At 41.7% G+C, this 27,894-nt stretch overlaps 1 protein-coding gene across 1 annotated transcript; it reads right to left on the reverse strand.

Annotated features, from left to right (window-relative positions):
* LOC109899057 (V-set and transmembrane domain-containing protein 4) lies at window positions 1-27,894 on the reverse strand. Its single transcript, XM_031835918.1, has 8 exons — window positions 27,541-27,894; window positions 19,731-20,177; window positions 5,247-5,297; window positions 4,937-5,047; window positions 4,561-4,594; window positions 4,208-4,344; window positions 3,864-3,937; window positions 1-875 (listed from the first exon to the last, which is right to left on the reverse strand). The coding sequence occupies exons 1-8, from the start codon at window positions 27,590-27,592 to the stop codon at window positions 693-695; spliced, it is 1,089 nt and encodes a 362-aa protein (XP_031691778.1). The 5' UTR covers window positions 27,593-27,894; the 3' UTR covers window positions 1-692.

Consider the following 27,894-nt stretch of genomic DNA (forward strand, 5'->3'; position numbering starts at 1 on the left):
GCTCAAGAGAGTCGTTTACAAACTCAAACAGTTTATTGAAATGGGAAACAAATATGAAAAGAAGGACCATATCATATGTCAGGTTAAATTCAGTTCTAAAATTATGTATACAGCAATTTAGATATGAAACATCTCCACAATCATTAGATACATTAGTAGCCTATTTACACATTTCAACATTAAGCAGAGTTCCAATGCTTTCTGCCTGAGCCAACTTGTTGTTTTGCCAATATGTTTGCAAGGTAATGATATACAGTAGCTAGCATATACAATTTCTAGCATTGTTGAATGCAGAAATGATATACAATTATTTTACACACATCTCTAACACAGATAATCTGGCACCTGGACAAAACCACCAGAGATGCACACTAAACAACACACAAAACCACATAGATATTTCATCAATAGAGTCAAGGTGTGAAGCAGGTTTTTCTCGTTTATCTCGTTGAGTCCTTTGAAATAATAATGGGTTTGTTTCATTTCTTTTCAATGAACTCTGTCTGAAACCTTGAAGGTTTGTAGCTTGTGCCAAAACTTTGGCTCAGCAGGCTAACACAGTCTATTGGCGCACATCAATGGCCAAAAGGCAGTGCCAAAGATCCGATGAGTCTATGTACTGTATCTTGCCAGGTCGCCTACACAAAAATATGTTTTCAAACTCAAAGTTCTTTCCTGGTTAAATAAGACATCTACAGCGGTTTCTCCCGGAATAGGATCTGGGCGTAGACAGTGTCAGAGCTGGAAGGGCTGGAGGCTAGAGGCTCGGGGATGGAGAGAGAAGACGGAGAGGTGGAACAGGAGGGCGTTTCAGGCCTGGGTCGTACTAGCTCCAACTCTGCATACGTCAGGCTGTCCTCCTCATAGACACTCGACTGGAAGAGAGGAGAGGAGTGGAAAAGGAGAGTTAAAGGTTGACATAGTTAAAACCTCTCTCCCTATCATTTGCAGTCATTGAAGGTATTTGTTTATAACAGGATAACATTTAGTATAACAGGAGAACACTCTGTGTAGTGGAAGAACTGGACAGGGATCTAAGGAGGGGGAATTTTCTGTAGTGGTAGATCATTCGGTATAAAAGGACCTCTATCCCATGTCCTCAGATCCCTTTCTAGTCACACTAATCCAATCAGCAATCTGCGGCGAGCGACTCATTCAGGTCCTTCCTTGCCAATCAAATTCAGACCAGGTGAATTACAACCAATTTTTTTTTATTTTTTTTTATTTCACCTTTATTTAACCAGGTAGGCTAGTTGAGAACAAGTTCTCATTTGCAACTGCGACCTGGCCAAGATAAAGCATAGCAGTGTGAGCATACAACAAAGAGTTACACATGGAGTAAACAATTAACAAGTCAATAACACAGTAGAAAACGAAGGGGGGGTCTATATACAATGTGTGCAAAAGGCATGAGGAGGTAGGCAAATAATTACAATTTTGCAGATTAACACTGGAGTGATAAAAGATCAGATGGTCATGTGCAGGTAGAGATATTGGTGTGCAGAAGAGCAGAAAAGTAAATAAATAAAAACAGTACGGGGATGAGGTAGGTGAAAAGGGTGGGCTATTTACCAATAGACTATGTACAGCTGCAGCGATCGGTTAGCTGCTCAGATAGCTGATGTTTGAAGTTGGTGAGGGAGATGAAAGTCTCCAACTTCAGCGATTTTTGCAATTCGTTCCAGTCACAGGCAGCAGAGTACTGGAACGAAAGGCGGCCAAATGAGGTGTTGGCTTTAGGGATGATCAGTGAGATACACCTGCTGGAGCGCGTGCTACGGATGGGTGTTGCCATCGTGACCAGTGAGCTGAGATAAGGCGGAGCTTTACCTAGCATAGACTTGTAGATGACCTGGAGCCAGTGGGTCTGGCGACGAATATGTAGCGAGGGCCAGCCGACTAGAGCATACAAGTCGCAGTGGTGGGTAGTATAAGGTGCTTTAGTGACAAAACGGATGGCACTGTGATAGACTGCATCCAGTTTGCTGAGTAGAGTGTTGGAAGCCATTTTGTAGATGACATCGCCGAAGTCGAGGATCGGTAGGATAGTCAGTTTTACTAGGGTAAGCTTGGCGGCTTGAGTGAAGGAGGCTTTGTTGCGGAATAGAAAGCCGACTCTTGATTTGATTTTCGATTGGAGATGTTTGATATGAGTCTGGAAGGAGAGTTTGCAGTCTAGCCAGACACCTAGGTACTTATAGACGTCCACATATTCTAGGTCGGAACCATCCAGGGTGGTGATGCTAGTCGGGCATGCAGGTGCAGGCAGCGACCGGTTGAAAAGCATGCATTTGGTTTTACTAGCGTTTAAGAGCAGTTGGAGGCCACGGAAGGAGTGTTGTATGGCATTGAAGCTTGTTTGGAGGTTAGATAGCACAGTGTCCAAAGACGGGCCGAAAGTATATAGAATGGTGTCGTCTGCGTAGAGGTGGATCAGGGAATCGCCCGCAGCAAGAGCAACATCATTGATATACACAGAGAAAAGAGTCGGCCCGAGAATTGAACCCTGTGGCACCCCCATAGAGACTGCCAGAGGACCGGACAGCATGCCCTCCGATTTGACACACTGAACTCTGTCTGCAAAGTAATTGGTGAACCAGGCAAGGCAGTCATCCGAAAAACCGAGGCTACTGAGTCTGCCGATAAGAATATGGTGATTGACAGAGTCGAAAGCCTTGGCGAGGTCGATGAAGACGGCTGCACAGTACTGTCTTTTATCGATGGCGGTTATGATGTCGTTTAGTACCTTGAGTGTGGCTGAGGTGCACCCATGACCGGCTCGGAAACCAGATTGCACAGCGGAGAAGGTACGGTGGGATTCGAGATGGTCAGTGACCTGTTTGTTGACTTGGCTTTCGAAGACCTTAGATAGGCAGGGCAGGATGGATATAGGTCTGTAACAGTTTGGGTCCAGGGTGTCTCCCCCTTTGAAGAGGGGGATGACTGCGGCAGCTTTCCAATCCTTGGGGATCTCAGACGAGATGAAAGAGAGGTTGAACAGGCTGGTAATAGGGGTTGCGACAATGGTGGCAGATAGTTTCAGAAATAGAGGGTCCAGATTGTCAAGCCCAGCTGATTTGTACGGGTCCAGGTTTTGCAGCTCTTTCAGAACATCTGCTATCTGGATTTGGGTAAAGGAGAACCTGGAGAGGCTTGGGCGAGGAGCTGCGGGGGGGGCGGAGCTGTTGGCCGAGGTTGAAGTAGCCAGGCGGAAGGCATGGCCAGCCGTTGAGAAATGCTTATTGAAGTTTTCGATAATCATGGATTTATCAGTGGTGACCGTGTTACCTAGCCTCAGTGCAGTGGGCAGCTGGGAGGAGGTGCTCTTGTTCTCCATGGACTTCACAGTGTCCCAGAACTTTTTGGAGTTGGAGCTACAGGATGCAAACTTCTGCCTGAAGAAGCTGGCCTTAGCTTTCCTGACTGACTGCGTGTATTGGTTCCGGACTTCCCTGAACAGTTGCATATCACGGGGAGCAACCCTTTGCTACCAGATTGAAAAATAATTGGTGATCCTCTGATTTTTTTGTTGTGGTCAATATTTTTATGACTGAATAAATAATTGTGTTGGGGAAGCAAAAAAATTGACTAGAATTGGCAGGCTCATAACAGGAGGACAGAACAGCAATAATAACAGTAGAGAACACATACAACAGCCCTCTGAGACCAGCTCCCTTAGCTTCTATGCCCAATAACTCAATTGAAAAATATATGAAAATGTGCTTTTAAATGTAAACCTTAAACTCAGAAAATGATTAATAAAGGATATGACTCAGAAGGCAGAAGTCCTGTAATGGAATAATATAACATTAATGTGTTGTAATGGGCTGAGGGTGTGGGTGAACAATAAGAGGAGCTCTTACCCTAACCGGCCTCCTGGGCTGGCTCTTTAAACGTAGAGGCTTCCTGGGAGTCTGTCTCTCTGTAGCTACAGGCACTGGAACAGAATAACATGATTGATTTCTACTAGGTCGAAACTGTAATAGGTATTCTAAGTTCTTGTTTATCTAGGATTATCTATCTATTCTCATATAAATACTAGAATGGACATTCCCATTCTGGTCAACGTTCTGTGCTGGTTGCAATTTTGACATAGCCATGAATGTATTGTCAAATTGCCATGGTCTAAAGGTGTTTCCCCATTCCAGTCATTATATTTGAATGCTACTGTTGTGAGGTCATTCTTGAGTACATAGATGTATTGTACCTTTATCTACTCTGTGTGGCGGTGTCTCTGGTTCTCTGGGTGTGTCTCTCCTGCATGCTTTGTGTCTCTTCTCCTTCCTGTGGTTTCCAGGAGACAGGCTGGAGGAGCTCACTGAACTGGTCACCGTCTCTCCAGAGCTGGGGTTAACACAGGAACAGCAGGGGTTAACATTAATGGGTGTTTAAGCAGCAATGACCGTCAATCACCCTTATAAGATATAAGTTATTTTAGAAAGACGTAACTTTGGAAGTTGCCTAAATTGTATTAATCTATGATATTCCAAGTTGTGTACAGTATTAATGTGAGCTTTAGCTATTGATCATGGAGATTATGAATTAATGGTAAAGACTTACCAGCTCTCTGGACACTTGACCAGGTAATAACTGGCTGTAGAGAAGAGAAGTCAGAGTTAGGGGCTAACAGGGGGCAGCAGGTAGCCTAGTGGTTAGACCTTTGGACCAGTAACTGAAAGGTTGCTAGATCGAATCCCTGAGCTGACAAGGTAAAAATGTGTCGTTCTGCCCCTGAACAAGGCAGCACTGTTCCTAGGCTGTCATTGAAAAAAAAAAATCTTAACTGACTTGCCTAATTAAATCAAAGTAAAAAAACAAAAACAATGATGGTACAGAATTACAGTGAAATACTGCTTCTTTCTTTACGCCAAGCACACAAGGCTACGAAACACAAGTGACGGGGAAGATCAATTGTAACCTTTGAGTGTGTGTTTACCTTTTTTGAGTGTATGACGTGTGTGCAGGTACTGGCAGGTGAGGACCAGCGTGAACAGGAAGATGGAGAGCAGTCCCAAGGAGCAGAGGAGCACTGCACACAGGTACACATCTGGAACACACATACATGTTTTACTATCAAAGTGGGGACACATCTATAACACATCTGGAAGAGTAAGACAGGCACAGGAATGTCATGTTTTGATTCCAGATTGGGTTTGTTTCTGATTAGAAAGAAGTGTAACACTAGTGCTAATGTTGTCAGTACAGGACAAAGATGGGCTGAGTAAAGACATATGAGAAAACTCTACCTCCAAATAGACGCCACACTCCCTCATCGCTCCTGTCCAGTGGGATGTATACTGACATAAAAAGAGAACATTGGATACAGTAAGTGAAAAATCAGTAGATATCGGTAATATAAATGTCAAGTGCTTCATTTTACTCACCTGTGGGCAGAGTTAGCACTTTTTTAGACTTTACAATTGGTTTCAATTGACATCAAGTGCACCTCAAGTGCTAAATCAAGTGCACCTCAAGTATTTCTCATACCACTTTGTGTACTGTATGTATTTGACCCAGGTCTGAACATTAGCATTTCATCTAATGTAGTCTAAGAAACTCAATGAAAACAGAAGAGTTTGCTGAAATATGTATGTTAGTGAAATGGTACATTCTTTGTGTGCATTCACCCATGGCAGCAGACAGACTCCCTCAGTGGTTCACAGAAATACACAGAAATACACCCAGGCCCAGACCGCCATTAGACTGAGGCAGAGAGAGATGACTGCAGGGCATGCCAAACCCACACAACCCCACAAACAGGGCTGGCTGGAGAGTGAGGGGGTTCCCCCATTTACAAGTCTACTGAGTTGTGCGGGCGTGCACAGTATGAATGTGTGTGGATATGAGTGTGCCAGATAAGGCTTTCAGTATGAGCCAAGGGCATTTAGGAGAACAGAGGAGAGGAGTGAGATTGAGGAGAGATGGAGGATAGACAAAGGAGAGGTGAGATGAGAGGTGTTCTACATACTTAGCCTCTGAACCTGTAAATGAGATTTTAATATGCCTCTTTAAAACAGGGAGTGATACAACATTAATACTGACTCACTTCAGTTAACCTGAGATGGCTTTCTTTTCTTACCACCCATATAGCATATCTGCTCCAGGTACATTGAGATAATGCTGTCATGTTTACATTTTTACCTAAATATTGACATTTACATGATCTCAGTAATAGTTAGTGATATACTGTAGAGATAGAGCGCATACAGCTAGCTGTATTTGTCTGGACAGAGGCTAACCTTGCTGATAACTGAAGTGATGCGGAGGGCTGGAGTTCCAAGAAAGATGAGGTACAGGCTTGTTAGTGAGGGGCTCACACACACACAGACACACACACACAGTACTAAATATTTATGTTTGAACATCTTGAAGAACGATCTGGCCTTAATGGTCATGTACTCTTATAATTTCCACCCAGCATAGCCAGAAGAGGACTGACCACCCCTCAGAGCCAGATATTTGGACACAGCCATGGTTTCATCTGTTTCTACTAGTACTATAGCTTCTACATCAGACAGATGTGCATTGAGAATATTAAAGCATTTCTGAGGCCAGATGTTCAACCTTATATACTGTTTGCTGTAGTCAAAAGGCAGTTGAGCAATTGTATGTTTATTTATTTTACCTTTTTTTAACTAGGCAAGAACAAATTCTTATTTTCAATGACAGCATAGGAACAAGTGGGTTAACTGCCTGTTCAGGGGCAGAACAACAGATTTGTACCTTGTCAGCTTGGGGATTTGAACTTGCAACCTTTCGGTTACAAGTCCACCACTCTAACCACTAGGCTACCCTGCCGCCCCAATGTATGTAACAGGACTTATGATGTCATATAAACATACTGTATGAAAGATTATGTTCATGTCTATGAACAGCACTGACTGTTCTCCTCAACGTAGTTGAAAAGAGCAGAAGTCAGCATTTGGCTGCAGACAGTGGTCTGGGGTGAGTGTGTGGGTGAGAGTTGGCCATCTCTCTGCTTGATACAGCATCTCTACTTTGACTGGTTTGGGTTAGGGTTAAGTGTGTGGGCGAGAGTTGGCTATCTGGTATAGCATATTTGTTCCGAGGTGAGTAAGTGGGCTGTCTCAGCAGGGTGTAGTCTTTGTTTTCTGACTGAAAGGGACTGAGTTGAACAGGCAACTACACTTCATGTCTCGCCTCTCGCTCTCTTCTCTCCCCCCTCTCTCTCCCCCTCTCTCTCTCTCTCTCTCTCTCTCTCTCTCTCTCTCTCTCTCTCTCTCTCTCTCTCTCTCTCTCTCTCTCTCTCTCTCTCTCTCTCTATCTTCCTTCAGACTGTCTTACGTGTGTTTTTGTGAACTAATTCATTTCTGAGATTTCAAAGGTTTATACAAAGTTGCCAATGTATTTGCAATTGATATTAACAAGCGACATATAAAAATATGCTTTAAATGAACACAGAAATGACCGCATTAAAAAAGAAGCAGTAGACTATTATAATCAATTTAGTTATATTTTGCTATTAGTAGGCTACTGTCTGTATTTGCCTCAATATATTTTAAGATGTGTAACCTAACATGTGTGCAACGATGTGCCAAATCTGAGATTTTGTGCATTTTCATAGGGTAAGCATTATAATAAGGCGCCTCAATATTTGCAGCCGTAGGTAGTAATATCTCTGTAGGAGCTGATCCGTTGTCAGTATTGTGTAATAATTATAATGTTAAGGAAAGATTTGAATGGAGAAAGCTGATCCATGAGCAGCACTCCCTTTCTTTCGATCCTACTCTATCATTATTGTTCCATCACTATCAGGAACCTGGCCCGGGGCATTTTTTCATGCCACGACCCACTCATCCTGCTGTGTTGAGAATCCGGGGTCGTATTCATTGAGCATTAAACAGAGAAAAACAACCTTACTGAAACTACCTAAAGTTGTTCTCCAATAAGAATAATTTTCCATTGCAAAATAGTTTTATTAGTCGTACAGGATGCACATGGTATACACTGTCCAGCTAAATGCTTACTTGCAGGTTCCTACTCGACAATGCAACAGCAATTAGAAAAAAATTAAATCTAAGAATAAGAACATAAAGTAAATGGCTCAGTAAAATAGAATAAAATTTTTAGCATAAGTATAATACAGGAAGGCAGAAGTTATAGTCCAATATTTACACATGTTTTGGGGACGGGGGGATTAGGGGACAAGTTTTTCAATTATGCAGTATTTAGCAATAATAATAATAATAATAATAATGTTTGCCGTAATGAATATAACCCCAGTCTAAATGAGTTTTCCTGGCGATCCTGGACCCAAGTACAAAAACAAGCTAGTTAGCTGATGTCTGGTATAATTTATTTGCTAAAGACAAGTGAAAGCTAAATTATAGACTATTTGAAACTGATGGAAACCCAGGAATTCCCTGTAATTCACAAGGAAACACTGAATGGATGGAAGAAATGAGCCTCTCTCTGTGAGTCAAGCTAACCCCAGTATGCTTCTGTCATGATGTTGGCCTGGGGGGTAGGTTTATGACAGTCATAAATACCTCTTCCCCCCTTTTTCCTCTCTACCCTACTGAGGTTACATTTGCAAAACCCTTGCAGAGAACGTCTGGGAATGTCAGAATGTGGGGGGAAATGAACTATATTCGGGTAATCCGAACAATTGAACATATGTGGTGGTACTTAATGAATATGATGTCAGTTCGGTTGTCATCTGAGACATTCTCATCAATGATAAGATGACATAAACTCTACAGTGGAAAGTCTACACATCAGAGTTATCGGATTCACATGGAATTGTGGTTCAATTTAAATGTTTGAATATTAAATTATTTGTGATGGGATGAAATGTGATTTTAGCTTCTAAAATGTGAGATATGAGTTTTCATAAGATATTGCTGCTCACTCAGTGGCCCGCCCACGTGAAGAGACAGAGGTTGTAAACTATGACACACACCCCTTTTCTCCCTCCTATTATATTTTATTTATTTTTTTATTTTATTTTATCTTTATTTAACCAGGTAGGCAAGTTGAGAACAAGTTCTCATTTACAATTGCGACCTGGCCAAGATAAAGCAAAGCAGTTCGACAGATACAACGACACAGAGTTACACATGGAGTAAAAACAAACATACAGTCAATAATGCAGTATAAACAAGTCTATATACAATGTGAGCAAATGAGGTGAGAAGGGAGGTAAAGGCAAAAAAGGCCATGATGGCAAAGTAAATACAATATAGCAAGTAAAATACTGGAATGGTAGTTCTGCAATGGAAGAATGTGCAAAGTAGAAATAAAAATAATGGGGTGCAAAGGAGCTAAATAAATAAATAAATTAAAATTAAATACAGTTGGGAAAGAGGTAGTTGTTTGGGCTAAATTATAGGTGGGCTATGTACAGGTGCAGTAATCTGTGAGCTGCTCTGACAGTTGGTGCTTAAAGCTAGTGAGGGAGATAAGTGTTTCCAGTTTCAGAGATTTTTGTAGTTCGTTCCAGTCATTGGCAGCAGAGAACTGGAAGGAGAGGCGGCCAAAGAAAGAATTGGTTTTGGGGGTGACTAGAGAGATATACCTGCTGGAGCGTGTGCTATAGGTGGGAGATGCTATGGTGACCAGCGAGCTGAGATAAGGGGGGACTTTACCTAGCAGGGTCTTGTAGATGACATGGAGCCAGTGGGTTTGGCGATGAGTATGAAGCGAGGGCCAGCCAACGAGAGCGTACAGGTCGCAATGGTGGGTAGTATATGGGGCTTTGGTGATAAAACGGATTGCACTGTGATAGACTGCATCCAATTTGTTGAGTAGGGTATTGGAGGCTATTTTGTAAATGACATCGCCAAAGTCGAGGATTGGTAGGATGGTCAGTTTTACAAGGGTATGTTTGGCAGCATGAGTGAAGGATGCTTTGTTGCGAAATAGGAAGCCAATTCTAGATTTAACTTTGGATTGTTGTTGGATGTTTGATATGGGTCTGAAAGGAGAGTTTACAGTCTAACCAGACACCTAAGTATTTGTAGTTGTCCACGTATTCTAATTCAGAGCCGTCCAGAGTAGTGATGTTGGACAGGCGGGTAGGTGCAGGTAGCGATCGGTTGAAGAGCATGCATTTAGTTTTACTTGTATTTAAGAGCAATTGGAGGCCACGGAAGGAGAGTTGTATGGCATTGAAGCTTGCCTGGAGGGTGGTTAACACAGTGTCCAAAGAAGGGCCGGAAGTATACAGAATGGTGTCGTCTGCGTAGAGGTGGATCAGGGACTCACCAGCAGCAAGAGCGAGAGGTGCACCCATGACCAGCTCTGAAACCAAATTGCATAGCAGAGAAGGTATGGTGAGATTCGAAATGGTCGGTAATCTGTTTGTTGACTTGGCTTTCGAAGACCTTAGAAAGGCACGGTAGGATAGATATAGGTCTGTAGCAGTTTGGGTCAAGAGTGTCCCCCCCTTTGAAGAGGGGGATGACCGCAGCTGCTTTCCAATCTTTGGGAATCTCAGACGACACGAAAGAGAGGTTGAACAGGCTAGTAATAGGGGTGGCAACAATTTCGGCAGATAATTTTAGAAAGAAAGGGTCCAGATTGTCTAGCCCGGCTGATTTGTAGGGGTCCAGATTTTGCAGCTCTTTCAGAACATCAGCTGAATGGATTTGGGAGAAGGAGAAATGGGGAAGGCTTGGGCGAGTTGCTGTTGGGGGTGCAGTGCTGTTGTCCGGGGTAGGAGTAGCCAGGTGGAAAGCATGGCCAGCTGTAGAAAAATGCTTATTGAAATTCTCAATTATGGTCGATTTATCAGTGGTGACAGTGTTTCCTATCTTCAGTGCAGTGGGCAGCTTTGGAGGAGGTGTTCTTATTCTCCATGGACTTTACAGTGTCCCAGAACTTTTTTGAGTTAGTGTTGCAGGAAGCAAATTTCTGCTTGAAAAAGCTAGCCTTGGCTTTTCTAACTGCCTGTGTATAATGGTTTCTAGCTTCCCTGAACAGCTGCATATCACGGGGGCTGTTCGATGCTAATGCAGAACGCCATAGGATGTTTTTGTGTTGGTTAAGGGCAGTCAGGTCTGGGGAGAACCAAGGGCTATATCTGTTCCTGGTTCTAAATTTCTTGAATGGGGCATGTTTATTTAAGATGGTTAGGAAGGCATTTAAAAAAAATATCCAGGCATCCTCTACTGACGGGATGAGATCAATATCCTTCCAGGATACCCCGGCCAGGTCGATTAGAAAGGCCTGCTCGCAGAAGTGTTTCAGGGAGCGTTTTACAGTGATGAGTGGAGGTCGTTTGATCGCTGACCCATTACGGATGCAGGCAATGAGGCAGTGATCGCTGAGATCTTGGTTGAAGACAGCAGACGTGTATTTAGAGGGGAAGTTGGTTAGGATGATATCTATGAGGGTGCCCGTGTTTAAGGCTTTGGGGAGGTACCTGGTAGGTTCATTGATAATTTGTGTGAGATTGAGGGCATCAAGTTTAGATTGTAGGATGGCTGGGGTGTTAAGCATGTTCCAGTTTAGGTCGCCTAGCAGCACGAACTCTGAAGATAGATGGGGGGCAATCAGTTCACATATGGTGTCCAGAGCACAGCTGGGGGCAGAGGGTGGTCTATAGCAGGCGGCAACGGTGAGAGACTTGTTTTTAGAGAGGTGGATCTTTAAAAGTAGAAGTTCAAATTGTTTGGGGACAGACCTGGATAGTAGGACAGAACTCTGCAGGCTATCTTTACAGTAGATTGCAACACCGCCCCCTTTGGCAGTTCTATCTTGTCTGAAAATGTTGTAGTTTGGAATTAAAATGTCTGAATTTTTGGTGGTCTTCCTAAGCCAGGATTCAGACACAGCTAGAACATCCGGGTTGGCAGAGTGTGCTAAAGCAGTGAATAGAACAAACTTAGGGAGGAGACTTCTAATGTTAACATGCATGAAACCAAGGCTATTACGGTTACAGAAGTCGTCAAAAGAGAGCGCCTTGGGAATAGGAGTGGAGCTAGGCACTGCAGGGCCTGGATTCACCTCTACATCGCCAGAGGAACATAGGAGGAGTAGAATAAGGGTACGGCTAAAAGCTATGAGAATTGGTCGTCTAGAACGTCTGGAACATAGAGTAAAAGGAGGTTTCTGGGGGCGATAAAATAGCATCAAGGTATAATGAACAGACAAATGTATGGTAGGATGTGAATACAGTGGAGGTAAACCTAGGTATTGAGTGATGAAGAGAGAGATATTGTCTCTAGAAACATCGTTGAAACCAGGAGATGTCATTGCATGTGTGGGTGGTGGAACTAATAGGTTGGATAAGGTATAGTGAGCAGGACTAGAGGCTCTACAGTGAAATAAGCCAATAAACACTAACCAGAACAGCAATGGACAAGACATATTGACATTAAGGAGAGGCATGCTTAGTCGAGTGATCAAAAGGGTCCGGTGAGTGGAGAGGTTGGTTGTGATTTAGACAGCTAGCCAGGGCATCGGTAGCAAGCTAGCATAGGATGGAGGTCTGTTGTTAGCCACCTCTTGCGTTCCGTCAGTAGATTCGTGGGGTTCCGTGTGGTAGAGGGGATTAATCCAAATCACACAACAACAACAAAAATAAAAACAATAGATATAGTTATAGAGGCCCAAGAAGAAAACATAATAATAATAATAAAAAATAAATAAATTGTCCGATTGTCTATTCAGATAGCAGCCGGTAAGACAGCTAACGGTTAGCAGGCCGCAGATGGGCGTTCAGGTGACGTCGCGACGGAGGAGCCAGCCGGATAACTCCTTCGGGTAGATAACGTCGGCAGTCCAGTTGTGAAGGCCCGGTGGGGCTCCGCGTAGGCAGTAAAACGGGTCCGGATAGGTGACTGCAGCCCAGGTGTGATTGATGGAACTCAGGAGTGATTGACGGAGCTTGCTAGCTCCGGAATAATTGATGTTTGCTCCGGAATCGACGAAGGCCGATAGTCACATGGATAGCAGCTAGCTAGCTGTGAGATCCGGGTATGAATGTCCAGAGAGCAGTCGAAATCCAGGGACATGGAGAGAGAAATTGGTCCGGTATGTTCCGTTCCGAGCCGCGCTGGCGCCGTACAGAACTGGCGATAGATTTTCGAGCTAAAGGATAGCTGATGACCACAAACCGTGGTTAGCTGAATACTAACGATTTGCCAGTAAAGGAGCTAACTAGCTTCTGAACTAGCTTCTGGATTAGCTTCTGGCTAGCTTCTGGCTAGTTTCAGGCTAGCTTCTTGGAGTTTCTGGCTAGCTTCTTGGAGGATTACAGATTTGAGGTAAATAATACTTTTTTATAAATATACATTGGTGAGGCGGGTTGCAGGAGAGTGTTTTGAAGATGAGTTGATGGAAAATAAAAATAAAATGTATGTGAAAAAAAGTTGTAAATATATATATATACAGGACACGACAAGACGAGGACAAAAGACGTCTGAACTGCTATGCCACCTTGGAGCATATGTATATATATAAAGCCTTGACGACAACATAACGTCCTGTTCCGAGGATATGAGGGTGACGGTCCTATGTCAGAATGGTTCAGATAATAACTACGGAACAAAGCCAACATCAGCATGAGCTTTGGTTGCGAATGGTATGAACTTTTGAACTCTTATTCACTACAGAAGTGATACCTCCTAGCTGTTGAGTTAGCGACCGCAGCTGCAAACGCAGGTTAGGAAGGAACAGACAGAGTATCCCGTCTATCACACAACGACGTTACTACAACGTATCCAATTGACAACCAGAGACATTCTACAGAGGACTCAGTTTGGCAACACGGCCTTCCATCTACCACCAACCTACTGAAGCGTAGCTCAGAGTAAATATTTATTGCATTTTCCTTTTCCAAATGGGCAGTAATTTAGAATGCATAAGATACTGTATTTATGATAGCACATCTTTTTTTCCTTTGTTCCTCAGTCTCCCGCTCTTTCACTCAACCCAGGCCAATTTTCCTTTGTGTAACAAGCTGTCATATCTGTTCCGCCCGCAAGGGAAGTTTTCCTTTATGATGTAATTTGTTATCAAGTTATGATTAATTGTGTGTATGGGAATTCTGTGTGATTAGTTAGGTATTTAGTAAATAAATATTTAAACCCAATTTTGTATTGCTGATTCAAATTGTTAGCCAGGGTTCTTGCAGATATCCAAGAATTTACAACTTTCAGATGAGACTGAAATAAAATGAAGATTAATGTTGACTGCTATGGATGTAAAATATTACTAGGTCTTTAAGAGTTTATTCGGAAGATTACAGCTCTATAAATATTCTTTCATGGTGCCCGACTCTCTAGTTAATTCCATTTACATGATTAGCTCAATCAGGTGATATTAATTACGGAGAAATTGTTTTATAGAATAGCATGTCATATCACATAATCTGGCATAGCCAAAGACACAACACTTCCATGTAAAAACAATGAGTTCACATTGTGTGTGTGTGTGTGTGTGTGTGTGTGTGTGTGTGTGTGTGTGTGTGTGTGTGTGTGTGTGTGTGTGTGTGTGTGTGTGTGTGTGTGGCGTCGGTATGGAGATTTATATATATACTGTATATAGAAAACAATATACAAGCAGTGAGTCACAAACAAAAAATGTGTTGTGCAAATAGAAAATGCAACTTTTAAATAAATATCAGTCTGTAAATATTCCCATATAGTTTTACAAACATATGTCATGATCCAAAAGCAAATGAGTCAACAAATGATGATTTGCAAATAAATGCAACAGATTTTCTTTTTATTAAAACGGCACACTTTACAAACATACTATGTTTGTTACTTTGCGAACACAACAGTTGTCAAATATGTTTTCGTGAATGTGACAACATTTGTGACTCAACAGATTACTTTTGTGGTTTGCATTCATGTATTTGTGACTTGCATTACATTTGTGACTGCCCTCCCATATTTATGATTTGGCTCACATATTTCTGAGTTGCTGTGCAGATCAAAAAAAAGGCATGCATATTAGGACTTCCTCAGTTCTCATCATTCCTTTAATAAGGCAAAACATTTTAAATAATAATAAGGCAAAAAAATAATAATAATAATATATGGAATATTTTGTTTTAGGTGTAAGTATAAGATGTTTGTTACATTTGACATTGTCCATGACTTTGACTTATTATTCATTCACACAGGGTCTTTCTTAAAATGTATACTACCGTGCTCCGAGCAAACTGTGCTCCGAGCACACAAGTGTAGCATGGGAGGGTCAGAGTATGAGTCCAAATCAAAGTCTGCAAAACGGAGCACGTAGGGCACTTTTCGAATGTGTACTTATTTTGAAGCATGCAGCGAAGCAAGCTTCAACGGAAAGTATGCAAAGAAATATGACACAACCACCAGAAGAGGCATGACTTGATGTACTGTAGTTCTCCACCTAGAATAAGTAATTTTCAGTCAACCCATCTTTGGACGCTCCCGGTAAGTAAAACACTACAATGTCACACACGCTATGAGATCCTCTTGTGTGCAGTAGTGTAGTGGGTGATATACACATGTACACGCCGTATACCCACTTTTTTTTCAGTGCTTATACTCACTTCCCACTTGCGTATCAAAGTAGTGTATGCTGTATCAATTATGTAGTACAATAGATAATCATGCACAAACTAGTCTAAACAATTGGAAAGTATGTGAAATAATGTCAGCAAAAAAATAAATGTCCCTTTTTCAGGACCCTGTCTTTCAAAGATAATTTTAAAAAATCCAAATAACTTCACAGATCTTCATTGTAAAGGGTTTAAACACTGTTTCCTTTGCTTGTTCAATGAACCATAAACAATTAATGAACATGCACCTGTGGAACGGTCGTTAAGACACTAACAGCTTACAGAAGGTAGCCAATTAAGGTAAAAGTTATGAAAACGTAGGACACTAAAGATGCCTTTTTACTAACTCTGAAAAACACCAAAAGAAAGATGCCCAGGGTCCCTGCTCATCTGTATGAATGTGCCTTGGGCATGCTGCAAGGAGGCATGAGGACTGCAGATGTGGCCAGGGCAATAAATTGCAATGTCCGCACTGTGAGACGCCTAAGACAGCGCTACAGGGAAACAGGACAGACAGCTGATTGTCCTCGCAGTGGCAGACCACGTGTATCAACACCTGCAGAGAATCGGTATTTCCGAACATCACACCAGCGCGACAGGTACAGAATGGCAACAACTGCCCGAGTTACACCAGGAACGCACAATCCCTCCATCAGTGCTCAGACTGTCCGCAATAGGCTGAGAGAGGATGGACTGAGGGCTTGTAGGCCTGTTGTAAGGCAGGTCCTCACCAGACATCATCGGCAGCAACATCGCCTATGGGCACAAACCCACCGTCGCTGGACCAGACAGGACTGGCAAAAAGTGCTCTTCACTGACAAGTCGCGGTTTTGTCTCACAAGAGGTGATGATCGGATTCGCGTTTATCTTTGAAGGAATGAGTATTACACTGAGGGCTGTACTCTGGAGAGGGATCGATTTGGAGGTGAAGGGTCCTTCATGGTCTGGGGCAGTGTGTCACAGCATCATCGGACTGAGCTTGTTGTCATTGCAGGCAATCAATGCTGTGCGTTACAGGGAAGACATCCTCCTCCCTCATTTGGTACCCTTCCTGCAGGCTCATCCTGACATGACCCTCCAGCATGACAATGCCACCAGCCATACTGCTCGTTCTGTGCGTGATTTCCTGCAAGACAGGAATGTCAGTGTTCTGCCATGGCCAGCAAAGAGCCCAGATCTCAATCCCATTGAGCATGTCTAGGACCTGTTGGATCGGAGGGTGTGGGCTAGGGCCATTCCACCAGAAATGTTTGGGAACTTGCAGGTGAATTTCTGTTAGTCACATGTCTGTGGAACTTGTTCAGTTTATGTCTCATTTGTTGAATCTTGTTATGTTCATACAAATATTTACACATGTTAAGTTTGCTGAAAATAAATGCAGTTGACAGTGAAAGGACATTTCTTTTTTTGCTGAGTTAATATTTAAATAACATCATGTGTCATGCAGCAAGAGTGCGCAGTTGCAGGTTGTTGCATAGAGCAACTCAGAGAAAAATAACAGTAGCCGGTGGGGTAGGTAGGAAAGACGGTGGAACTTATGATATTGACCAGTAAATACTAACTAACTAACGCAACAATGGGTACGCAAACAGGTATTGACTTTTTTTTTTAAATAGGTAGATCAACTTTTTTTACTACAGATAGATTGTATCTTCCATCAATGTAATTGTCTGCATAATTTCCAATTCTTCATATATACAGTTGGGCAAAAAAGTATTTAGTCAGCCACCAATTGTGCAAGTTCTCCCACTTAAAATGATGAGAGAGGCCTGTAATTTTCATCATAGGTACACTTCAACTATGACAGACAAAATGAGAAAGAAAATTCCAGAAAATCACATTGTAGGATTTTTTATGAATTCATTTGCAAATTATGGTGGAAAAAAAGTATTTGGTCAATAACAAAAGTTTATCTCAATACTTTGTTAAATACCCTTTGTTGGCAATGACAGAGGTCAAACATTTTCTGTAAGTCTTCACAAGATTTTCACACACTGTTGCTGGTATTTTGGCCCATTCCTCCATGCAGATCTCCACTAGAGCAGTGATGTTTTGGGGCTGTTGCTGGGCAACACAGACTTTCAACTCCCTCTAAAGATTTTCTATGGGGTTGAGATCTGGAGACTGGCTAGGCCACTCCAGGACCTTGAAATGCTTCCTGTACAGGCTTCCTTCTTTTCATTCTGTCAATTAGGTTAGTGTTGTGGAGTAACTACAATGTTGTTGATCCATCCTCAGTCTTCTCCTATCACAGCCTTTAAACTATTTAACTGTTTTAAAGTCACCATTGGGCTCATGGTGAAACCAGTGAGCGGTTTCCTTCCTTACTGGCAACTGAGTTAGGAAGGACACCTGTATCTTTGTAGTGACATGGATGTATTGATACATCATTCAAAGTGTAATTAATAACTTCACCCATGCTCAAAGGGATATTCAATATCTGTTTTTTAAATGTTTACCCATCTACCAACAGGTGCCCTTCTTTGTGAGGCATTGGAAAACCTCCCTGGTCTTTGTGGTTGAATCTGTGTTTGAAATGCACTGCTTGACTGAGGGACCTTACAGATAATTCTATGTGTGGGGTACAGAGATGAGATAGTCATTCAAAACTCATCTTAAACACTATTATTCCACACAAAGTGAGTCCATGAAACTTTTTATGTGACTTGTTAAGCAAATTCGGCCTAGTATGGTTCTCAATCAGAGGCAGGTGTCATTAGTTGTCTCTGATTGAGAATCATACTTAGGTAGCCTGGGTTGCACTGTTTGTTTGTGGGTGATTGTCTATGTTAGTGGCTTGTGTCAGAACAGGTCTCATTTTGTAGCTTCACGGTCATCATTGGTTTATTGTTTTTGTTACTCTTTTGTATAGTGTTGCAGTGTTCAGTGTTCTCTTTATTAAACTTCACTATGAACACATACCACGCCGCATATTGGTCCTCTGATCCTTCTCGCCTCTCCTCTTCAGATGAAGAGGAGGAAGACCGTGACAACATTTCAGTATTTCACTTTTAATTCATTGTAAAAAAAAATACAAAATAAATCCCCAAAAATGTCACTTTGACATTTAGGGGGTATTTACTGTGTCTAGGTCAGTGACAATTTAATACATTTTAAATTCAGTCTGTAAAACAACAAAATGTGGAGAAAGTCAACAGGTGTGAATACTTTCTGCAGGCACTGTACTGTATATACTGACTAAGGAAGCCTGTGACATGACAGACCAATCAAGACTCATATCTCGGCATGTCCAACCACTCTACTATTTCAGCCAGGAAGGATCCTTTCTTTCTCGCTGTACAGTGTTTTCTACTTCGCTAAATTAGGCTCATAATTTAACATTTGTATACATATTTTCGTATCCTATTCAAGTTTATAAGTAAACATGAAAGTTCAAGAAGGCATTTTTCTGTAAACAGCCCTACTGTGAAGTAGGAACTGGCGTCAAACGCCTCAGATCCTGTTACCTGTCACAAATGTTTTCACATTAACATTGTGTTTGCAAGGTAAGAAATATACTACAGTAGTAATGTGCTGTGTTAATCAGAAAAAAATCTGTCTTGCATTTATTTGGTAATCAGCATTTGTTTTTGACTAATTTGCTTTTGGATCATGGCATATGTTTGTGAAACTATATGGGTATCTTTAAAGACTCAGATTTAAAGACATCTTTTGTTTGTGACTCACTACTCATATATTTGAAACATTTTGATAGATATCTATCTCCATACGTTGGTCCCAGGTCTCCCCATGCTTCATATTGTTAGCCTCCAGGCCTGTTTACTGTACATGGCAGGAAAATCTTGTAGAGTTGAAATTATTGTGTGTCTACACAAGTACACAAGATAGTTTTACTGGCAGTCAGTTATCTGTGGCATAACAACCAGGGCCAGGAAAGCTCTATTCTGAGAGCTGTGACTGACTAGAGGTAACCTCGCTCTGATTTTGAGCTGAAGGAAACAGCTGTGTAACTGACCTTGAGACCATCCTTCTTTACATAACCATAGAGCAGTCCTGGGCAGTAACACACACACACACACACACAAACACACAAACACACAAAAACACACACACACACACACACACACACACACACACACACACACACACACACACACACACACACACACACACACACACACACACACACACACAAGCACATGAACACACCCATAGGTACACATGAAAAAACACACATGCACAACTCACATACTCTTACCAGTGAGCTGGGCTGCAGAGGTGCCATTAGACGAAGCCTTCCAGCTGTTTCTGTGTCTGCGTATCTCCTGGACCCTACAGGTGTAGAACCCTCGATCCCTTCGAGTCACATTCAGAACCAGCAGTCCATACACCTCTCCCTCTGTCCTTCCCTCTCTCTCCTCATACAGATGGAACTTGGGCTGGGAGAACCGGCAACTGTAGTTCCCATATATCTGTATCTTCTTCATGGTCAACTTCACAATCAGCTGTTCAGGAAGAGGAGGAGATGGGGATGGAGGGAGAGGAGGGAAAGAGGGAGGAGGAGGAGAGAAGAGCCATCGGAGGACGAGGAAGCTGTTGCTCCTCTTCTTCTGGGAGACGAGGCAGGACAGGTTCAGGTTCTCACCCTCACTAACCATTACAACTGGCCCAGGGATCACGGTCACGTTCAGGGCCTCACACACACCTGTGGGGTCAAACATACTGTTAAAGTAATTTAAATGTTGAAAGATAATGATGAAATAATTCCACTCTGAAACCTTATAACTGTATGAAATTGATTAGAATCATACATTTATTATCTGATGGGTTTGTTAAGGTTTAGTCAATAAATTATATATCTGTACAATAGATCTTTATAGTATCTTAAACACAGACTGTCTCAGCAAAATTTGGTGCCGACCTTGGCTAGGGGCCACTGAGAGATTTGGAAGAGGGCAGGGAGTACTTCTCACCGCCTCCCTAATCTTGAGAGAGGACAGGGAGTGCTTCCCACGGTCTCCCTAATCTTTGTTGGCTGAATAGTGATACAGTATGTGCGTAGGATACCTACTGTTTGTGTGTGAATGTAAGTGCGTAAGGAGCCAGTATAAAATTAATGATTTTGTACAACGGACTAGCGCTCTCGTGAATAAACATTTTGACTATCATAGCTGGGCCTCCGTCTGTTTCATTCAACTAGAATCTTACAAATTCTGGGTTGCAGACTGAGTAGTTTAATTGAAGTGGTTTATGAACATTGAAAACATAATTCTCGTAACACATACACACACACACACACACACACACATGCATGCATGCACGCATACACACCCACACACACCTACTCAGAGACTGTACTGACACTATTGCTCAAATATACTCTCTGTGATTCTAAATACTGTATATTATCACCTCTTGAATAACAACTGTAACATTCATACTGGATCATCAGTACATTTATAGATAAATAGAAGTCCAGACACGGTCTGGAGAGGTTTAAGAGAGGTCCATAGAGTTTGACTTGTTCACAGACTGCACACTTTCTAAAAGGGGGTTGTGTGTGTTGATGCCCAGTGTACCAGCTGGGTCAGGTCTGTTCAGGGGAGTCAGTCTGTCTGGAAACAGTATGGACAATTTGCCAGCGGAGACAGAACAGCTACAGGTGGTACACATTTATCTACTGTACAGAGAGAAAAGGGGAAGAGAGAGAAACACGACAGGATAACAAGGACCACCTGTGTTCCATAAATAGTGTGGGTGTGTGTGTTTACTATAGAGCTTTAGTCTTGTTAATATTTCCTACCCCTACAGTCTGTCCATGGCCTGAGAGTTCATATGTTACACATTTCAGACAGGAAACATCACGTATTAAATTAACCATTTTTAAGAAAGATTACAATACATGCAATACATTAGTCTTGGCGTTAGGCTCTGCTCATTCAGGGTAGCTCACTGCCAGAGCATGCATATTGTTGAGATAATAATAATTACAGGCATAGAGCATGCTAAACCAATCCACCTACAGGAAGGAAACACAGAACCAAAAAGGTGGAGGCTGGGGGGAAAGCAAGTAACAGACATGCATGCGGGTAACGCATGTTCCTGCAATAGCATGCCACCGAGAACACCAGTGCATAGTTTGCGCATGGCAGCCATCAGAGAAGTGTGTGCAGAACCTGGTGGACTAAATAGACCGCCATATTATTAACGTGGAGTGATGAATCTAATTGGTGCAATACCAGCTGATGCTATCAGCTTATGCCAATACTCTGGTTTCCTGTATGAACTAGCGCTGCGCATCATGCACATACAGTGGGGAGAACAATTATTTGATACATTGCCGATTTTGCAGGTTTTCCTACTTACAAAGCATGTAGAGGTCTGTTTTTTTAAATCATAGGTACACTTCAACTGTGAGGGACGGAATCTAAAACAAAAATCCAGAAAATCACATTGTTTGATTTTTAAGTAATTAATTAGCATTTTATTGCATGACATAAGTATTTGATCACCTACCAACCAGTAAGAATTCCTGCTCTCACAGACCTGTTAGTTTGTCTTTAAGAAGCCCTCCTGTTCTCCACTCATTACCTGCATTAACTGCACCTGTTTGAACTCGTTACCTGTATAAAAGACACCTGTCCATACACTCAATCAAACAGTCTCCAACCTCTCCACAATGGCCAAGACCAGAGAGCTGTGTAAGGACATCAGGGTTAAAATTGTAGACATGCACAAGGCTGGGAAGGGCTACAGGACAATAGGCAAGCAGCTTCTTGAGAAGGCAACAACTGTTGGCGCAATTATTCGAAAATGGAAGAAGTTCAAGATGACGGTCAATCACCCTCGGTCTGGGGCTCCATGCAGGATCTCACCTTGTGGGGCATCAATGATCATGAGGAAGGTGAGGGATCAGCCTAGAACTACACGGCAGGACCTGGTTAATGACCTGAAGAGAGCTGGGACCACAGTCTCAAAGAAAACCATTAGTAACGCAATGGATTAAAATCCTGCAGCGCACGCAAGGTCCCCCTGCTCAAGCCAGCGCATTTCCAGGCCCGTCTAAAGTTTGCCAATGACCATCTGGATGATCCAGAGGAGGAATGGGAGAAGGTCATGTGGTCTGATGAGACAAAAATAGAGCTTTTTGGTCTAAACTCCACTCGCCGTGTTTGGAGGAAGACGAAGGATGAGTACAACCCCAAGAACACCATTCCAAACCATGAAGCATGGTGGTGGAAACATCATTCTTTGGGATGCTTATCTGCAAAGGGGACAGGACGACTGCACCGTATTGAGGGGAGGATGGATGGGACCATGTATCGCGAGATCTTGGCCAACAACCTCCTTCCCTCAGTAAGAGCATTGAAGATGGGTCGTGGCTGGGTCTTCCAGCATGACAACGACCCGAAACACACAGCCAGGGCAACTAAGGAGTGGCTCCGTAAGAAGCATCTCAAGGTCCTGGAGTGGCCTAGCCAGTATCCAGACCTGAACCCAATAGAAAATCTTTGGAGGGAGCTGAAAGTCCGTATTGCCCAGCGACAGCCCTGAAACCTGAGGGATCTGGAGAAGGTCTGTATGGAGGAGTGGGCCAAAATCCCTGCTCCAGTGTTTGCAAACCTGGTCAAGAACTACAGGAAATGTATGATCTCTGTAATTGTAAACAAAGGTTTCTGCACCAAATATTAAGTTCTGCTTTTCTGATGTATCAAATACTTATGTCATGCAAAAAAATTCAAATTAATTACTTAAATATCATACAATGTGATTTTCTGGATTTTTGTTTTTGATTCCGTCTCTCACAGTTGAAGTGTACCTATGATAAAAAATTACAGACCTCTACATGCTTTGTAAGTAGGAAAACCTGCAAAATCGGCAGTGTATCAAATACTTGTTCTCCCCACTTTATGTTTACGTCATAACCACTAAAGGCTATATGATGTATGTTCACTGTAGATATGAATTGGTCCATTCATCTGATAAGTTACGTGTGTACATTTTTTTTTAGTTGTTTCAACAAATTTTTAATAAGTAACTAGTTCCACAGGCTTTTTTTGTTTGTTTACTCAACAGTTCAGTGTTATCTGCAAAAAAAGTATATTAAAAATGATATGTTTGTTTAACTTGTCTATTCATTCAAGTATGAATTATTATTTGTGCATCTTACCTAAAAAAAGGCTGTGGAATTAGTTACACACACAGTGCTTTTAACATACAATGTAGTTACACAGCCTTTTTCAGTTAAGATGCTCAGATAATAAGTTATAATTGAATGAACAGACAAATTGAGAAATCATATCATTTAAAATGTATTGCATTTTTGTCTTGGCCAACTATTGTTTTTTTAGTTCAGGTAAGTTGAATTAACAACAAAATGGCTGTGGAACCAGTTACTTAATAATAATTAGTTGAAACAACTAGATTTATTTTGCAGTGTATGTACGGACTATCTTTATGTCATAACCCTGTTCATATGTTGTCCATGACCACGCCATAGAGACAAAAGCCCACAGGTCATCATACATGGGCTCTGGTCAAAAGTCATGCACTATTCGGAATAGGGTGCAATTTGGGACAAAGACAGTGACACTGAAGTCAGAACAAGGGCTGAATTCAACCAAACCACAGCTATGTCTGCGCTGTTTCTTTGTTTACAAAACCAGTGCACGCAAACACACACATAATAACACACGCACGCACATCTCTGCAGAGCATGGCGCTTGCAACGCGAGGATAGTGGGTTCCACCCATACGTAAAACATGTATGCACAAATTACTGTCACTTTGGATAAAAGCATCTGTTTAATGGAATATACTATATATATATATATATATATATATATATATATATATATACGGGGCAAAAAAGTATTTAGTCAGCCACCAATTGTGCAAGTTCTCAAACTTAAAATGATGAGAGGCCTGAAATTTTCATCTTAGGTACACTTCAACTATGACAGACAAAATGAGAAAAAAAATCCAGAAAATCACATTGTAGGAATTTTTATGAATTTATATGCAAATTATTGTGGAAAAAAGTATTTGGTCAATAACAAAAGTTTATCTCAATACTTTGTTATATACCCTTTGTTGGCAATGACAGAGGTCAAAGGTTTTCTGTAAGTCTTCACAAGGTTTTCACACACTGTTGCTGGTATTTTGGCTCATTCCTCCATGCAGATCTCCTCTAGAGCAGTGATGTTTTGGGGCTGTTGCTGGGCAACACGGACTTTCAACTCCCTCCAAAGATTTTCTATGGGGTTGAGATCTGGAGACTGGCTAGGCCACTCCAGGACCTTGAAATGCTTCTTACGAAGCCACTCCTTCGTTGCCCAGGCGGTGTGTTTGGGATCATTGTCATGCTGAAAGACCCAGTCACGTTACCCTTGCTGATGGAAGGAGGTTTTCACTCAAAATCTCACGATACATGGCCCCATTCATTCTTTCCTTTACATGGATCAGTCGCCCTGGTCCCTTTGCAGAAAAACAGCCCCAAAGCATGATGTTTCCACCCCCATGCTTCACAGTAGGTATGGTGTTCTTTGGATGCAACTCAGCATTCTTTGTCCTCCAAACACAAAGAGTTGGAGTTTTTACCAAAAAGTTCTATTTTGGTGTCATCTGACCATATGACATTCCTCCAATCTTCTTCTGGATCATCTAAATGCTCTCTAGCAAACTTCAGACGAGCCTGGATATGTACTGGCTTAAGCAGGGGGACACGTCTGGCACTGCAGGATTTGAGTCCCTGGCGGCGTAGTGTGTTACTGATGGTAGGCTTTGTTACTTTGGTCCCAGCTCTCTGCAGGTCATTCACTAGGTCCCCCCGTGTGGTTTGCTCACCGTTCTTGTGATAATTTTGACCCCACAGGGTGAGATCTTGCGTGGAGCCCCAGATCGAGGGAGATTATCAGTGGTCTTGTATGTCTTCCATTTCCTAATAATTCCTCCCACAGTTGATTTCTTCACACCAAGCTGCTTACCTATTGCAGATTCAGTCTTCCCAGCCTGGTACAGGTCTACAATTTTGTTTCTGGTGTCCTTTGCCAGCTCTTTGGTCTTGGCCATAGTGGAGTTTGGAGTGTGACTGTTTGAGGTTGTGGACAGGTGTCTTTTATACTGACAACAAGTTCAAACAGGTGCCATTAATACAGGTAACGAGTGGAGGACAGAGGAGCCTCTTAAAGAAGAAGTTACAGGTCTGTGAGAGCCAGAAATCTTGCTTGTTTGTAGGTGACCAAATACTTATTTTCCACCATAATTTGCAAATAAATTCATTAAAAATCCTACAATGTGATTTTCTGGATTTTTTCTCTCATTTTGTCTGTCATAGTTGAAGTTTACCTATGATGAAAATTACAGGCCTCATCTTTTTAAGTGGGAAAACTTGCACAATTGGTGGCTGACTAAATAATTTTTTTTGCCCCACTGTATATATATATATATATATATATATATACCTAGCTTATATACTTTCGAAATGTGGTTGATTTTGAGATGCTAGCATTCTGAACTTCAAAACTGATATATGAGGAGTTAGTGACTGCTTATCTCCTGTTGCTGTTATCTCCTGTTGCTGACCGATGGTAGATACAGTGCCTTGCAAACGTATAACAAAGTCAGATTAAAATGAATTGAATTATGATTTTTATTTGTCAACAATCTACACAAAATACTCTAATGTCAAAGTGGAAGTTCATAACTAAAATATAGTCATTGCATAAGTATTTCGACCCTTTGTTTAGGCAAGACTAAATTAGTTCAGGAGTAACATGTGGCTTAACAAATTACATAATAAGTTACATGGCGTCTCTCTGTGTGAAATATTTTTTGAATGACTAAACGTTGCTCTGTCCCCCAAACATCCAACATCTGTAAAGGTCAATTAGTCAACTATTGAATTTCAAGCACAGATTCAACTAAAATGACCAGGGAGCTTTTTGAAAGCCTCATAAAAAGGGCAGTGATTGGTAGATGGGTAACAAAAACAAATCAGAAATGTATAATCTCTTCATGCATGGTCAAGTTAATAATTATGCTGTGGATCATATATTAAACAACCTAGACACATCAAAGATAGACATCCTTCTGAACTGAGCTGCAGGACAGGAATTAAACTGCTCCAGGGATGTAATGGGAGAAAACTAGTGACTCCACAATAATGACCTAAATGACACGGTGAAAAGAAGAATATAAATATACAAAATATGCCAAAAAATGCATCTTGAATGCAACAAGGCACTTAAGTAATACTGCAAAAAAAACATAGTAAAGGAATACACTTTTTGGCCTAATTGCAAAGCCTTGTGTTTGGGTGGCTGCGTCATGGTATAGGCATGCTTTACTTCGGAAAATACAGGGAGGTTTTTAGGATTAAAAGAAACGGTATGGCGCTAAGCACAGTCTGCTTTAGTCTGCTTTACACCTTTAAGCAGGACAATAACCTCCAACACAAGGTGAAATCTAAACTGGAGTTGCTTACCAAGAAGACAGTGAATGTTCCTGAGCGGGCAAGTTACAGTATTTACTTAAATCTGTTTGAAAGTCTATGGCAAGACTTGATCCCCAACATCTTGACAGAACTTGAAGAATTTTGAAAAGAATAATGGGAAAATATTTCACAATCCAGGTGTGCAAAGCAAGTATAGACTTACCCAAGAAGACTCATAGCTGCAATCAATGCCATAGGTGATTGTAAAATGTATTTGATGCATGGAGCCATATTTTAGGTATTTAATTTCTATTAATAATTTTTTTTTATTAAGATGTTCTTCCACAATTCCAATTAAATACATTTTTATGCCCTTTGTAACACAATAAAATGTGAAGAATGTTTGTATGGGATAACATATAAAACAGTGGCCTGACAATGTACTGTATAAGTTCACATGGTTGAGAGTGAAGAGTATCCTGACAATTCAAACTGAAGAATGTGCAAAAGTATTTATTTATCCCTACTTCTACAGAGATAAATTAACAGCAAGTAAATACAGGGTAGTAGTATGTTAGTACAGAGGTAGTACAGTATGTGAATACAGTAGTAGTATGTAAGTAGAGCACCTTACCTGCTATGAGAGCTCTAGTCAAGAGAACGTACATTACAAAGGAGAAGTTCATTTTCCACAGTCAACCAATCCATAAACGCACACTGCACCTATACAATAAACTACGCAATACAACAAGATGTAGCTATACATCTAGACACAGCCACGTAACAACTCTCCAGTAGTTACACCATCCTCCAGAGCCCAGGCCACCATCTAGCCTACTCTACTTTTCTCTATTTTTGTCTCTTCTCTCTCATTTTCTTTCTCCGTTCCCAAAATCACAGTGTGTAATAAGAAACAGTACATGCTCTGTTCTCACTTAGAAACTCCCCTCAGTTCTTTCTTTCTCATTCTCTCTCTCTCTCTCTCTCT

This window comes from Oncorhynchus kisutch, linkage group LG11 (genome assembly GCF_002021735.2).
Source record: "Oncorhynchus kisutch isolate 150728-3 linkage group LG11, Okis_V2, whole genome shotgun sequence".
Lineage (NCBI taxonomy): Eukaryota > Metazoa > Chordata > Actinopteri > Salmoniformes > Salmonidae > Oncorhynchus > Oncorhynchus kisutch.